The sequence below is a fragment of the Acanthaster planci genome, linkage group LG01 (genome assembly GCF_054643075.1).
Source record: "Acanthaster planci isolate LZ-2023a linkage group LG01, COTS_SCS, whole genome shotgun sequence".
In the NCBI taxonomy this organism is placed as follows: Eukaryota; Metazoa; Echinodermata; class Asteroidea; order Valvatida; family Acanthasteridae; genus Acanthaster; species Acanthaster planci.
The window spans coordinates 22940854-22955758 of record NC_141777.1 but is presented as its reverse complement, the minus strand read 5'-3'; the positions used below and the strand labels follow the sequence as shown (position 1 = coordinate 22955758).

General features: G+C 42.2%; 1 protein-coding gene across 2 annotated transcripts; it reads right to left on the bottom strand.

Moving 5' to 3' along the window:
- Positions 1 to 10558: 10558 nt before the first annotated feature.
- Positions 10559 to 14895, bottom strand: LOC110978389 (transmembrane protein 26-like). 2 transcript variants are annotated; one of them, XM_022233352.2, is made up of 4 exons: positions 14645 to 14895; positions 13306 to 13435; positions 12903 to 12956; positions 10559 to 12316 (listed from the first exon to the last, which is right to left on the bottom strand). In XM_022233352.2, exons 1-4 carry the CDS (start codon positions 14893 to 14895, stop codon positions 11477 to 11479), a joined length of 1275 nt encoding a protein of 424 aa, XP_022089044.2. In that variant the 3' UTR covers positions 10559 to 11476. The 2 variants fall into 2 exon arrangements, with proteins under 2 accessions (XP_022089044.2, XP_086994184.1); XM_087138058.1 differs by having other exon boundaries at positions 12918 to 12956.
- Between the last annotated feature and the right edge of the window lie 10 nt (positions 14896 to 14905).

Genomic DNA, 14905 nt, shown 5'->3' with positions numbered 1-14905 from the left:
CATGAGCAGGGACCAAACTGTTGTAACTATATTAACTCCAGGATGACTTTGGGGGAGATAAAGTGAAACAAACAAACCAGTTTGTCATAAAACAGTTACTGCTCACAAGAGTAATGGTTTGACAGGCCTTCTCGATGACTGTGCTGACCCCCTGGCCCGAAAAAATGCGAGAAATGTAGGTTCATAGACGGTCAGCTGACTGACTCGGACGGAGCCGAGGCACGCACAAGGTAGTATATGCAATGTAGACGTATTTAGCTTGATTACTGAAGTACATATGGCCAATTTCGAGAAACCCAGCTTATCTTGCGACTCACTTTAATACTTCAGGTGAGTTGATGGAAAATTAAGCTTGTTTTGCCAATTAAACTGTGTAAAAAAGATATTTTCATTAAACTTCCCACATGTGGAACAATTTGCCAGATAAAATAGTGATAGCCAACCTCATCAAAGTGGAATTCAACAGTTCTGTCAGAAAGCACATCTGCCTTCGAGAGCACATCCCCAGGCTGTATTGGAAGTACACGTAAATGCATTTCAGTTTGTGCCCTTTTATCTAGCAGTTTTCTTCCTTGACACTGTTACATGTATGTAACTCTAGGACAGCACTCTACTGTAACGGTGTAAAATGAACGCATGAATTCAGAGTTCAGCAGTGTCGCTATGGTTACAAGTTGTTGGGCAGGTTCAAAGTTTATTAGTGGAAATGATCCTAGGACCGTGAGTCGCGAGTTCGAACAAGTTACATTGTATCCTTCGTAATACGCTTTTCAGCTGTTCTCGGAGTCGCCAGCAGCAGGCGACAATGTTGACACGTCACTTTTACTAGGTATCTGGCAACACTGCGTCTGTATCATTTCATATGTTATAAAGAAAGTGCCCTTAAAGTTTTCATTCCTAGCCCAAACAAACAAATTTTGCATACATTAACTCACTTATCTCGCTTCGTTGGCACACATTACATCATTTTAACGCTAGTAATAAAAAAAAATGCCTGAACCAATAACTTGAGCAGAAACTTGCGAAAACACTCCCCTGAGTTAACTTTGTATGTAGTCAGAGCAGAAACTATTTACTGTTGCCTATAGATTGGGTGCACGGGCGTAAGTGCCTGGGAGATGGAGTATATATAACATATCCTCCCTCTTAAATCTTCGGGGGATTGAACAATATGGCCCCACTTTTTCGTGATGAGCAAAAGTTCAGTCTGGTTAAGAAGTAATTTTTAGGCTCTCCAACACCAAAAATGCGTATACAGCATTCAAAAGGGGAGTACAATTGAGGAATGCCGGAAACGCCACAATCCCATCGTGGAGGGCTGCTGAGGTTGAAGGTGTTGACATAAAAAAAAACACAGACATCTGGGCTCGAGTCACTCAAGTTATATCTGAAAGGAGCAAGCGGTGTGTAGGCTAGCGGTAAGAGAGACCACGTGGGGGGAATCAATTACACAATTACAAAAATCACAGAAAGGGAAAGAAAATAAATACCATAAATGAGATCCCTTGTGTATGAATGGAGTTGTAAACAGCAGTTCTTCAATGAGGCGCATTGTCGAGGTGTGATGAGAGCACATCCTGAAGTTCACAGTAAATCTCTTTAGGGCATATAATTTCATTATAATAATCTAAAACTTCCAATTACACGTACACTGTTACGACAAAGAATTACGTGTAATTTATTCAAACTGCAATTACACTGTGACAAATTATTTTTTTTACAGCGAAAGTAATGATTGTGCATCATTTACCTACTGTAGCAAGGGATTACTCCCCAAAGGCAACGATTGCTCAAGAGATTAAATCCAATTTATTTGAAACTCTGATCTTTGTGTTCCCATGTGCATGTATTCTGTGAGTTAATTAATCAACCAAAATACACCATGCACAATGACCTACAGAATCAATCTCTATAACCAAGAGGGGCCTTATACACACTTGTTCTATAATCTATACACACACAAATATCAATAAAACCACCGTTGGTAGTCCTCCTTGACAGAAATTGTGATTAAAGTAGGTGACCGGCCAAATGCACTTTCCTTAATGTGAACGTGCGCACGAGGGCATCCATTATGCATCGTGACTTATACTGTTTCACTGCAATACTCTATTTCCGACTTCATTTTACAGTGCCAGAGCCCCCAATGGCTTATTCACAGTTTATCAATGACTATTTGCTAAAAAGGGGAAGGTTTGCCTGAAAGGAGCAAGCGGTGTGAGGGCCATCGGCAAGAGAATAGAATAGAATAGATAGAAGAGGTGTTTTTATTGTCATTTCCTTATCGCGTATAAAAGAGGGTGAAATTTGCCTTCCTGGTGTTGTAAAATGATGTTCGCAAAACTACAATACAAAGTCAACAATATACAATCTTAAAACACACATTTCACAACATCAACAATTTACGTTACATTTAAAAACGCTGAAATATACATACAATGTCAATTTAAATTTCAAAAACCTATCCAAAAAGGAGATAAAGTGTTCATAAAACACATTACTGCTTATCAAAATATGCAGTTCAATAACATTTCCTACTTACTTTTGAATTAAATGTGTGTATAGCACATGATGAAAAACTTGTTCTAAACCTGTCTGCTTTTATTCGAAGCTGGCGTACTCTCCCGGACTCAAGCGTCTCAAAAAAGGCATTCAATGGGTTTGGATGGATTGTTTCTTATTTTCTGAAAATGGATCAACTGCCTGTCATCCACCAGAACTGAACATTCTCGTTGTCATAACCAATTATTTTGCTCGCCGTTTTTCAAATCTTCTCGATTTTTCCCTTGTTTTTTTCACAGTGAGAGAGTTGAACCAAATGATTGAGCAGAACATCACAACTGACTGTATTACAGAAACGTAAGATCTCTATCTACTTCAAAGGACTTTAGCTTCCGAAGAAAATACAATTGTTGATTAGCCTTTGCAAATGTTCTGTTAAAATGCTGCTTCCATGAAAGGCTGTTGTCGATGAGAACACCCAGGTACTTATAACTTGATAAATTTTCAACGCATTGTCCGGTCAACATAACTGGACGCATGTCAATTTTAGTTTTGCGGAAGTCGAAAATCATTTCTTTAGTCTTATCGACGTGTAAGATCGGCCCATTTTCTTCACACCACTGGAAAAATTTCACTATTGCATGCCGATATTCAGTCTTGTCATTCTAAAACCCGTAAGTACTGTGTCATCGGCATATTTTAGAATGGAACATGAATCACTGTCTGATCTACAATCGTTTATAATGCAAACAAGACCAGGGAGGCCTTGCAGAACACCGGTATTTATACAAACATTGTCCAACCATACACCATTCAGCCTAACTCTTTGTGTTCTTTCGGTCAGGAAGCTGTAAATCCAGGAACAAAAACCAGGCCATACACTCGATGTTGTCAATTTTTGAAAAAAAACATCAAGTTTTACAGTGTTAAAAGCCGACAAAAAGTCAACGTCCAATGTACGCACATAGGTTTTTGGTTTGTCAAGATACTCATATATTCTGCGAAGGAATTCAATGATGGCATCCTTTACCCCTTTACCTGCCTGATAGGCAAACTGACATGGATCAATATAGATTTGGGGCAGAAGAATCTTCTTAACTAACTTCTCAAAACATTTCATTATAACCGGTGTGAGTGCTATTGGCCGATATTCGTTTTGAGAGATAGGCTTTGGTATTTTTGGAATTGGTACTACTTTTGGAGTTTTCCAAAGCTTTGGAACAATCTGACTATTCACAGACCATTGAAATAAGCAGTAGAAATAGTTGCTTGTTCAGAGTGACAAAATTTCAGCACCCTTGGTGATAGACCATCTGGCCCATCTTCATAACTAGAAGTTATAACTAGAAGTTATGAAGATCTACATCTTCATAACTTAGCTGAGGCTGTACATCATCTACAACTTCTGTAGCTTGAGACTGAACATAATCATCAATATTAATACTACTGACAGAGTTGCTTAGTGTTTCAAATCGTGCAAAAACTTATTCATGTCATGTGCAAAAACCAGTTACCATGGTAACTGTGAGACTTGGACTTTCCGATTCCTGTTATGTTCTTTAAACCAATCCAAGCATTTTTTGAGTTCCCTGACCGAAACAGATTCCCCAATTTGTTCCCATACTGCCGCTGGACTTTCTCAAGTGTTTAATTCCCGCCTGAATTTCACGTTGTTTTGAACCCTCTCCATTAACCAAAGCCTTGTGTTTATTAGCATTTTTTTCTGTAAACTCCTTTAATCCAGGGTTTACTGTTTGGATACATTTTAATTCCCCGTTGTGGCATGATAAGTTCCTCGGCGTTAGGGTTAGGATAGTGCGCATCTTGGGGATAGGGTTAGAGAAAATGATATTTTGAGCTATATATTTACATCAACATTTGACCCAACTGAATATACGACAACTAAAGTCAACATTTTAAAAATATGTTATAAAAATGACAGGAACAGTGCTCGCTTTTCAAGTACATAAGGAAGTTGCTGTAAAGAAGCTCGCTTCATGGACAAAGGTGTCTGAAGAAATAAACCACGTATCAGATCCACCACAAAACATAACATGTTATTTAGCAGAACTGCTCGATTCCCGATTCACTTTCCCCGGAAAAAAATGGCCTGCATGATACCATTGAGGGTGCATTCTGCGTAATGATTGCATTTATGCGCCCGAGCTCATGAATATATTTTATGATCCCACGGGTTCTTACAGTGAGATATGCCATAATCAGGAGGGATCACAGAAACATTTCTATAAATCCCGACTTTGGGACTGGTAGTTTCCAGTTCGGGTTATTTCTTTCGCAAAAGCCCTAAATTGAGGGCCTAGTTGGATAGAGGCGGACGACGACAATCAGAGCTGGGCGAATAGTTTTACTATTTTGGAGGTATCTTAGGATAAAGGCGAATAAAAACAAATCGTGGCTAAAACCCATAACATTGAAAGGAAAAGTGATCTTCTGGCCATAATCTTTAATTTCCGGTGAAAAAAAAGGAGACAAACCTCCTCCGAGAGTGTACTGGCGGCGCTTTTTCGCTCTGATTTTTTACCGCTTTCTATGAGAGCGTATTATGGTGTAGTGCAACCTGCGAGAGTTCAGGGGTACACCACTACGAATAAATTCCCATAGACAGCAATGATAAACACCCACACTTCACAATTATATAAAAAAAATACAACTCTCACATGTGTACAGGCTGCACAGAAAAAGGATAATCGACATGTCCCCTTTCATTTTTCTTTTTAATTTTCGGGGGGGGGGGTTGACCAATGAATTTTTGAGAAATTTTAAAAAGAAGCAGACTACCCCTTAAATGAACAAAATGTCCCTGCCCAGAAAAGTCAGTAGCTTTGAGAGACTCTGATTCACCCCCGCCAAATACCAACTGTGCCTTAGCCCACCGGGTAATTATAAGCTCTTCTGCTGGGACTGTCCAGATGAGTGCCTTAGTACAGGTTCGAGACGTATGGCCGACTCGGCGGCCAGGGCTTAGGGGCTTGTCTCGTTTCCTCTCTTGCATGGTCGCTCGAACCCTCTTTGGGGTTAAATTGATGGGCTGGGAGGAAGTGTGGTGGGCCGGGAACCCCGAGATCCCAGAAGAGTCCTATATGGAAGCCGGTAACTGCGATTCCTTGCGAATTTCAGGAGTCCGTGCGCCTGAATGCTTGGTGAACAACGCATAACTTTTAATTTTTTCCCTCACCTATTTCTTTTTTTTTTTTTTTTTTATTTCCTGCTCGCAAAACTCCCAAGGCAATTTTCTAGGTTGAATACATGGATTTTTCTTATCTTTAACCTAAATTTGCAACTTTTTATTTCAATGACATCAACAGCTGCAATTAATTTGTTTTCATGTAAACCCTCAAATACACCTTTCTGTCTCAATTGACCTTGCTTTCAACTTTTGTTTCACTATTTTCAAAGGGTGCTTTAATAAATGATTGTTTTGTTTTCACGGTAACGAGCATTCCCATATTCAAAGGCAACAGCCACGCTTTCCCAGATAGGGATAACAAGGGTTGGGGCTAGGGTTAGGGATAATAGGGTTAGGGATAGGGTTAGGGCCAGGAGTAGGGATAGGGTTAGAAATAAGGTTAAGGATTACGGTTAGGGATAGGGTTGGGGGTAGGGTTAGGGTTAGGGATAGGGTTAGGGTTAGAGATAGGTTTAGACATAGGGTTAGGGATAATAGGGTTAGGGACAGGGTTAGGAGTAGGGTTAGGGATAGGGTCAGAGATAGGGTTAAGGATAATGGCTAGGGATAAGGTGGGGTTTAGGGTTAGGGGTAGGGTTAGAGATAGGGTTAGGGATAGGGTTAGGGATAATAGGGTTAGGGATATGGTTGGGGTTAGGGGTAGGGTTAGAAATAGGGTTAGGGAAAGGGTTAGGGTTAGGGATAATAGGGTTAGGGATATGGTTGGGGTTAGGGGTAGGGTTAGAAATAGGGTTAGGGATAGGGTTAGGGATAATAGGGTTAGGGATAGGGTTGGGGTTAGGGGTAGGGTTAGGGTTAGGGATTACATGGTTAGAGATAGGGTTGGGTTAGGGTTAGGGTTGGGGTTAGGGTTTAGGGGTAGGGAAAGGAATAGGGTTAGGGATAGGGTTGGGGTTAGGGGTAGGGTTAGGGGTAGGATTAAGGATAGGGTTGGGGTTAGATATAGGGTTAGGGATAATAGGGTTAAAGATAGGGTTGGGGTTAATGATAGGGTTGGGGTTAGAGATAGGGTTAGGGTTAGAGATAGGGTGAGGGATAACAGGGTTAGGGATAGGGTTGGGGTTAGAGGTAGGGTTAGGGATAGGGTTGGGGTTAGGGTTAGGGGTAGGGATAGGGTTAGAGAAGGGTTTAGACATAGGGTTAGGGATAATAGGGTTAGGGACAGGGTTGGGGTTAGGGGTAGGGATAGGGATAGGGTCAGAGATAGGGTTAGGATTAGACATGGGGTTAGGGATAATGGTTAGGGATAGGGTTGGGGTTAGGGTTAGGGGTAGGGTTAGGGGTATGGTTAGGGATAGTGTTAGGGTTAGAGGTTAGGGTTAGAGATGGGTTTAGACATAGGGTTAGGATAATAGGGTTAGGGACAATGTTGGGGTTAGGGGTAGGGTTAAGGATAGGGTCAGAGATAGGGTAAGGGTTAGACATAGGGTTAGGGATAATGGTTAGGGATAGGGTTGGGGTTAGGGGGAGGGCTAGGGATAGGGTTATAGATAGGGTTAGGGATAATGGTTAGGGAAAAGGTTGGGTTTAGGGCTAGGGGTAGGGTTAGAGATAGGGTCAGGGTTAGAAATAGGGTTACGGATAATAGGGTTAAGGATAGGGTTGGGGTTAGTGGTAGGGTTAGGGATAGAGATAGGGTTAGGGGTAGGGTTGGGGTTAGGGGTAGGCTTAGGGATAGAGTTGGGGTTAGGGGTAGGGTTAGGGTTAGGGTTAGAAATGGGTTTAGACATAGGGTTAGGGATAATAGGGTTGGGACAGGATTGGGGTTAGGGGTAGGGTTAGGGATAGGGTCAGAGATAGGGTTAGGTTTAGAGATAGGGTTAGGGACAATGGTTAGAGATAAGGTTGGGGTTAAGGTTAGGGGTAGGGTTAGGGATAGGGTTAGGGATAACAGGGTTAGGGATAGGGTTGGGGTTAGGGGTAGGGTTAAAGATAGGGTTAGGGTTGGAGATAGGGTTAGGGATAACAGGGTTAGGGATAGGGTTGGGGTTAGGGGTAGGGTTATGGATAGGGGCAGAGATAGGGTTAAGGATAATGGTTATGGATAGGGTTGGGGTTAGGGTTAGGGATAGGGATAGGGTTACACATAGGCTTAGGGATAATAGGGTTAGGGTTGGGGTCAGGGGTAGGGTTAGGGTCGGCGTTATGGTTAGGGGTAGGGTCAGAGATGGGATTAGACATAGGGTTAAGGATAATAGGGTTAGGGTTGGGGTCAGAGGTAGGGTTAGGGTTGGCGTTAGGGTTAGGGGTAGCGATAGGGCTAGGGTTAGAGATAGGGTTAGGGATAGGGCTGGGGTTAGGGGTAGGGTTAGGGATAGGGTTAGAGATAAGGTTAGGGATAATAGTTAGGATAAGGTTGGGTTTAGGGTTAGGGATCGAGATAGGTTTAAGGTTAGAGATAGGGTTAGGGATAATAGGGTTAGGGATAGGGTTGGGGTTAGGGGTAGGGTTAGAGTTAGGGATAGATATAAGGTTAGAGATAGGGTTAGGGATAGGGATAGGGTTAGGGATAAGGACAGTAGGGTGGGGGATATTGTTGGCGTTAGGGTTATTATAGTGGTGAGTGTTGGGAATAGGGTAAGAGATATTTTGAGCTATACATTTACATCAACATTTAACACAACTGAATATAAGACAACTAAAGTCAATATATTAAAAATATATTATAAAAATGACAGTAATAGTGCTTGCTTTTCAAGTACACAAGGAAGTTGCTGTAAAGAAGCTCGGTTCACGGACAAAGGTATTTGAAGAAATAAACCACGTATCAAATCCACCACAAAACATAACATGTTATTTAGCAGAACTGTTCGATTCCCGATTCACTTTCCCCGGGGCTTGTCTCGTTTCATGGTCGCTAGAACCCCTTTTGGGGGTTAAATGGATGGGCAGGGAGGACGTGTGGTGGGCCGGGAACCCCAAGATCCCAGAAGAGTCCTATATGGAAGCTGGTAACGGCGATTCCTTGCGAATTTCAGGAGTCCGTGCGCCTGAATGCTTGGCCAACACCACATAACTTTTGCATTTTTCCTTCACCTAGTTCTTTTTCTTTTAAATTTCCTGAGCGCAAAACTTCCAAAGAAATTTTCTAGGTTAAATTACATGGATTTGTTTTTATCTATAATCTTAATTTCTAAAAGGTTGGACAATAAAACCGACCTTAACCGTGTTCTGGTCCTTTTCTGCCCAGTGATCTCAATGGAAAAACAGTGGCCTATCCGTATAGTGAATGTTATTATTGAAGGTTTTTAAGACTTGCCAATAACTTATTCGAATAACAACTATACCTGTGTCATATTTAGCTATTCTGTTGGGCATTGATCCTGTTAATTTCCAGTTTGGGGGTGTGTGGGCGAGATTTGCAGTGCTAAAGTAAGCGGAGACAACATACATAGTGACCGTCCTGACCTTACAAAGCGCGACACGGCGCGGCAAAAACTGAAAATGGTTCAAATTATTCGGTTTTCTGCGCTCATCATACGTTCCTGGCTGTTGCCCCAGAGTATAGAGGGATATTTCTTGAGTTAAAATCTGGGCATCTGAAAAAGAAATGTTCAATTTGATGTTGGCTGATGTTTCAATTTAAAAAGTACAGTTTGCAAACCTGAAGCATGTTGAAAGACATTTGCATAACTTCCGCCGATCAACAGTCACGTGATGTGAGTAATGCATATTCTACTATATTATGATAGTACGTTACTGTTTATTTTAGTCCCAACGAGCCAGCCTGGGTTTCGCCAATCTGGGCAAACTTTTGAAGTTGCAGGGAAAGTCACACAACCCAAACCTCAACTATCTGCCTTGGCCCTTGAGTTTGACGAGCAATCTAAGGTCCGGGGACCGCTCGCATGGTGGCGTTTCCTCCTTTCCATTTACTTTTATGCTGTGTTTAAGACATTATGTCGTGCCCTCGCGTCCTACCGTCGACCCGTTTTGTAGTGCAGTCCATCCCTTGCGTTGTGCGGTCGCGTCGTGCCGTCCAATCGTGCTCTCGCCGTCGCCTCATTAATGGTGGAAAAAGTAGGCGCCCTTAGAGACGGAGCTAAATTCCATGCCAATAGCTACCTTTACATCATCATATCTTGTAGGCCCTATGCACGCACATTATTTTTTCCCAAGACTTGTGATATACGCCCTCTATTGGCTGTGATAATCACAATTAGCCATTTTTAGAAACAATAAGGCATAATGGCACGAAACGACGGACAACGACAGGACGCGACAGCATGATATCAAGACGCGACCGCACAAGGGCAGGATGGGACGGCCTTAACCTTCACTGTATGAAAGAAGACCATACAATGACAGGCGATGCGACGGCTCAAAGGCACGACGCGACACTACGACGGCAAGACACAACGGCAAAACGGCACGATACAACGGCAAGGCGCACCGGCACGACGCGACGGCATCCAGAAAATAACACGACGCGATGGCACAATGCGACGTCACAACAAGAGAACACAACGCATTAAACACGGCATAAAAGTAATGAGAAAGGGGGCGACGGCACGAAGCCGTCGTAGCGTTGCGTTGAGGTGATGGCACGACGCGAAGCAATTATAGAACATTATGGTTTTCTCTCCAGACAAGGCCTCGGGACTGACCCTGCCGCGTGCGGCAGGGCACATTCTAGACACAACATAAACTTGCAGCAATCCCGCGCTGCCTTTCACATGCACAATTTCACGGAGAGCTGTGCATCCATTAATGCTAATGCTATTCGGATACCAGTACACTGGTCTCGCTTATTCTCTACGCATAAAATTATACATAAAGGTGATGTCATCTTTTAAATTCGTTACATTATCATGACGCACGTTGCATAAAGATTATTTGGATACCCCACCGTTCATTACAAAAGTAGCTCAAGATGAATTGGAGTGTTGCTTTGACACTTACCATTCAGGGAGCTATTCTGGATCGCATTTCACATTAGCTAATTCTATTGCCTCTACAAAATCTAACAGAAATATCTACATCTGAAAGAGTATAAGCTTCAGTTCTAGCGTGTCTGACTTTTAAGGAGCAGCTCTTTAATTGAATCAAGGGCGGGTTCAGAGCCATATTTTGTAGGGTCAAATATTGGGACACGTTTTAATGTAAACCTTTGTAGCCTGTCTAAAGCGTGGGGCTACATTTTGGGGCGTTTATACACACTTGGAAAAGAGAGAAATAAAATGACCTCAAAATGACCTTTCTCTGACTATTATTTATCTCGAATTCTTTTGGCTCCTCTTTTAAGGGGGCTAAGGCGCCTGTTGGTCCCCTATAGATCCGCCCTTGACCTGATGGTCCATAGCTAATCCCAGCAGTGGCCGTATATTTTACACTAGTTAATATAGGCCTACATCAAATCAATGCACCCGTAGGACGTAATTTCCTATACAAACTCGAATTTTTTTCAGAAGTTGCGCCACTATCAGAAGAATTGATGCGGACCTATTTCCTAATGAGGCAAAATATCTGAGCCATTATCACCAATAAGTCTCATCCTCTAATTGATGTCCAGTACCCTGGGTAATCTAATCTCTGGCCTCATCTTAATTGTATAGATGTAACGAACGGTATTAATATTCCAACTGATTTATAATGTAAGTTCGCGAACACGTTTTAAATGGACCCAAATAAGGTGACGGAACAGAACCCCCCCCAAAAAAAACTTTCAACAAAACCCAAAGCAACTAACAACTGAAGAGCCACACGACCCTACAGCGGGACACAGTCGGTGCTGGCCTCGGGTATCGGTTTGTACCAGAATCTTGGCTAAATCTTGGTTCTGTCCTGAACGCGATTTAGTTTTAACAGTGAGACGAAACCAGTGTTTTTTTGGGCGTGAAGAAAGTAGTTCAGAGCTTTCACATTCCACTTAAGTTCGTACGCCTCTGGCTTGATTCGTGTGAGTTCCTTAGGATCTTGCCTTGTTGAGACCTTAAAGGTGGCCTGACTCTCTGCATCGATATCTGTGTTACAAACGGTACATGATTGCCACGCCGCCCTCCTTTTGCGGTTCTCAGACACAATGGCAGCCATCCGGTAACTCTGCACCAGTATGACCAGGATATTCTTGCAGGAGAAGTACAGTATCGTCTTGTTTTCTATCACTAATGGTACCGCAGATACCATGAGGCACACACGAACCACTAAAAAGGGCAAATCTTGCATGAGGACGGTAGTCACAAATATCGACCACAGCTCCGTGGCGAAGAAGAGTTCAGGCCAGTCATAAAAGTCCTTCCCATCCTCAGCAGAACGTCTCCGGTCTTCTCGACCCGTGGAAGCCCTGGGGTCCTTTCGACTCTTTGAAGCCCTGGACTTTTTTGTCTTCGTCAGGTTCAAGCTGAGAGTAAACTGAGGCAGGCTCCAACTCCAGAAGCTAAGAACCAGAATGACGCCCTTTCGATCCATCAGTTGAGTGGCCAGTGAATCGGTGAGAAATTCCAGACTGTCCGCCGCCAAGCCAATGTGGATGAGTAAAAGTTGCAACAGCCGGTCACGTGACAGTTTGCCTTGAGGGAGAAGCCACCGGCCGATGATGAGGATAAGTATCATTGTTTGGAGTAAAAAATCGTACTGCAGGAATGAGAATTCAGACGGTTGGCTTTCCTGCAAAATAAAAGCGATGTTGGAATAATATCTGTTTATGTAATCATTGTTACATATGCCAGTTTGCCGGAATGCATCAGCTGCGAAACATATCATGGATGCTCCCTTGAGCCGGGTTGATGTAACCAAACGAGGTTTGGTTCATAAAATTCGGGCGCCGTGGAACATTCGATAGGTTTGGGGCAAATGCTCTCAGAAGACAGGTCAACGGATAAACACCCCGTACGCCATCTACGAAATTCCGATGTACATCACTTTCATTCGGGTGTCGTTCATCATTTTTAGGCTTTAAACTATATATTTATAGTGAGCCCTGGTTCAAACTTGCATTTAAAAATTGTGTCCTTGCTGCAACTTTTGCTGATCTGATTTTGGCATCACAGGTCGCTGTACGCTAACAATGTGGTATACAATTGAGCTCGAAAATACATTACACTGTAATGTTTTCCTCATTCAAAACCACAGAGCTCATTTTAATTTAAGAATGCATTGAATATTATTGAGTGCATTTTCTTCAGTACTTTAAAAGTAAAGTAGGTATCAATTTTTCCTTATTTTCAAAAGTTTCTTTTAATTAAATATTTACCAAAATGTTCCATACCAAGCCAGTGTCGTTCCAGTTCACAGGGGTATCTTCAAACTTCAGGCATTGCCATTCGCGACAACCGAGCGTAGGAAAACAATGAAAATAAAACTTGTTACAGTAACCATCCACGACACATTGTTATCTAAACACCGGGTTTGTATTTACATAAACTTTGATTTAGAGTTCATGAATTTGGTTGAAAAAAATTATTTTCAAGCCATTGTTTTATTTAAAAGAACAAACAGGAAAAAATGATGTAAAGTATTCGAGAAGAACGCCTTCTGATTGCCATTCCCTCAGTACCACAACTAACCACTCTCATTTTTCATGTCACAAACAATAAAATCTCCTCCTTTTTTCTGTGGCTCGAGTGTAGAACTATTTTTTTTCAAGTTTTTTTTACCTTTTGATTGCAGGATGAATTATTCATTCCTGACCCAGTGCACACTTTTCTCAGATCGTATTTGGTCAATTCCATCAGCCACACGCAGGGGACGATGAATGTGATATACAGTGCAATCGTTGGTGAAAACCTGGTGATTAAAAGTACAGAATTGTGTCTCTTTTTTTGTAAAAAAAAAATCCCTGGCGCTTCAAAACTGTTGGTTGGATTTTTCTATCAAAGAAAAGAAAACTAATTTTTGTTTGTGTATTGTAATACTCAGTTACGGAGGGAGGTTCAGACTGGAAGTGTGACCCAGCATATCAAAATCAGGAATAAGTCGCAAATTGACTTTTTGAGGTATGTACATAGAAAGAGAATTTCATACGCTTTCAAATGTACATTATTACGAGTGTGTTGACTGTAACCTTTCATTCATACGCCTCCATAATATACAGAAATTTTGTCAACATTTACCCCCATCCCCACTTTAATCGGCCATTACGTAAAACAGCCTCCAGTCGGCGACTTATTCCTGATTACGATGTAGCGGGTCACAAATGAGAGAATGTTCATGTTAACTGGGACATTTTTACCGCAAACGTAAATAGCATTCTATCCTACCATTTTGAAGGCCTTTTATCTACGGAGGGGATGGCAAGGGCGTAAATCCCGTGGTATGGTGGTATACTCCCCACACACACGCTTTTTGAGGTGGGGGATTGGTTATTGAATCATTACACACATCCCACACACACCCATTTATTCCTGTTTTACATACAAAGTGTGGACATTCCTTTGGTCTCCTGTGGTTAAGGAAACTAGAGGAAAATGTTCTTTTTTTCCAACTAGGATAACTCCTTCGGGCTGGAATTTTAATGATGATTTCCTGGACTGTTCCTCTTCATTTTGCTACAGATAACCTAAACCCCAAACTGCCTCTGAAACTGTTTTTTAGAAAGGGAGGAAACATTGTGTGGACGTGGGCGAGTCCACAAGGCCATCGTGCCCTATATTATGTGGACTTCTTTTCTGCAGAGGTCCACACTATGTATGCCACGCCTGCACACACTTTTTAGTGGTCAGGGGGAAAAAAAGCAGATTGTGAATTTTTTTCAGATATTACTCAAAAATGAAAAACAATTTTTAAAAACCATAAATATGCCATTCTAACTATATTTTACAGATGTACATCAATATCATGAACCGTGGCCTCTCTATATATAATATGGTGTCACACCCCCTCCCCTCTGATTTTCAAATTTTCATGCCAAGTCATCCCCCAACCTATCCCCCATCCTCCCCGATTCAAGCACAAATTTACGCCACCGGGGGGGGGAGGAAATAAAATGAAACTCACACTTTGCAGAATTTTCCCACTTTGGATTTTTGGAAGCTGTAGAATGAATCCATTAACATAAGGGCAATGAAGACACCGTACAAGACGAACAGCCAGTCACCGCGTCGCCCATAATCGAGGGCATCCCCTTGGACCAGAAACAAACACAGCGAAGAGTGCAGACAAAACATGATACGGACCACCATTCCCTTCAGGAAGACGCTTTTGAACAGACAGGAAACGCCATGCTGCATCCTTGAACTGCCCGCCATTTTTCTCAAC

Excerpts from the sequence above, each read along its gene's own strand:
- LOC110978389 (XM_022233352.2), bottom strand. The coding sequence starts at position 14,895 with ATGGCGGGCAGTTCAAGGATGCAGCATGGCGTTTCCTGTCTGTTCAAA. Across the intron at positions 12,957-13,305 it reads ATTCATCCTGCAATCAAAAG|TTTGAAGATACCCCTGTGAA; the intron begins GTAAAAAAAACT and ends CAATGCCTGAAG. Across the intron at positions 12,317-12,902 it reads GCTTGGTATGGAACATTTTG|GAAAGCCAACCGTCTGAATT; the intron begins GTAAATATTTAA and ends TTTATTTTGCAG.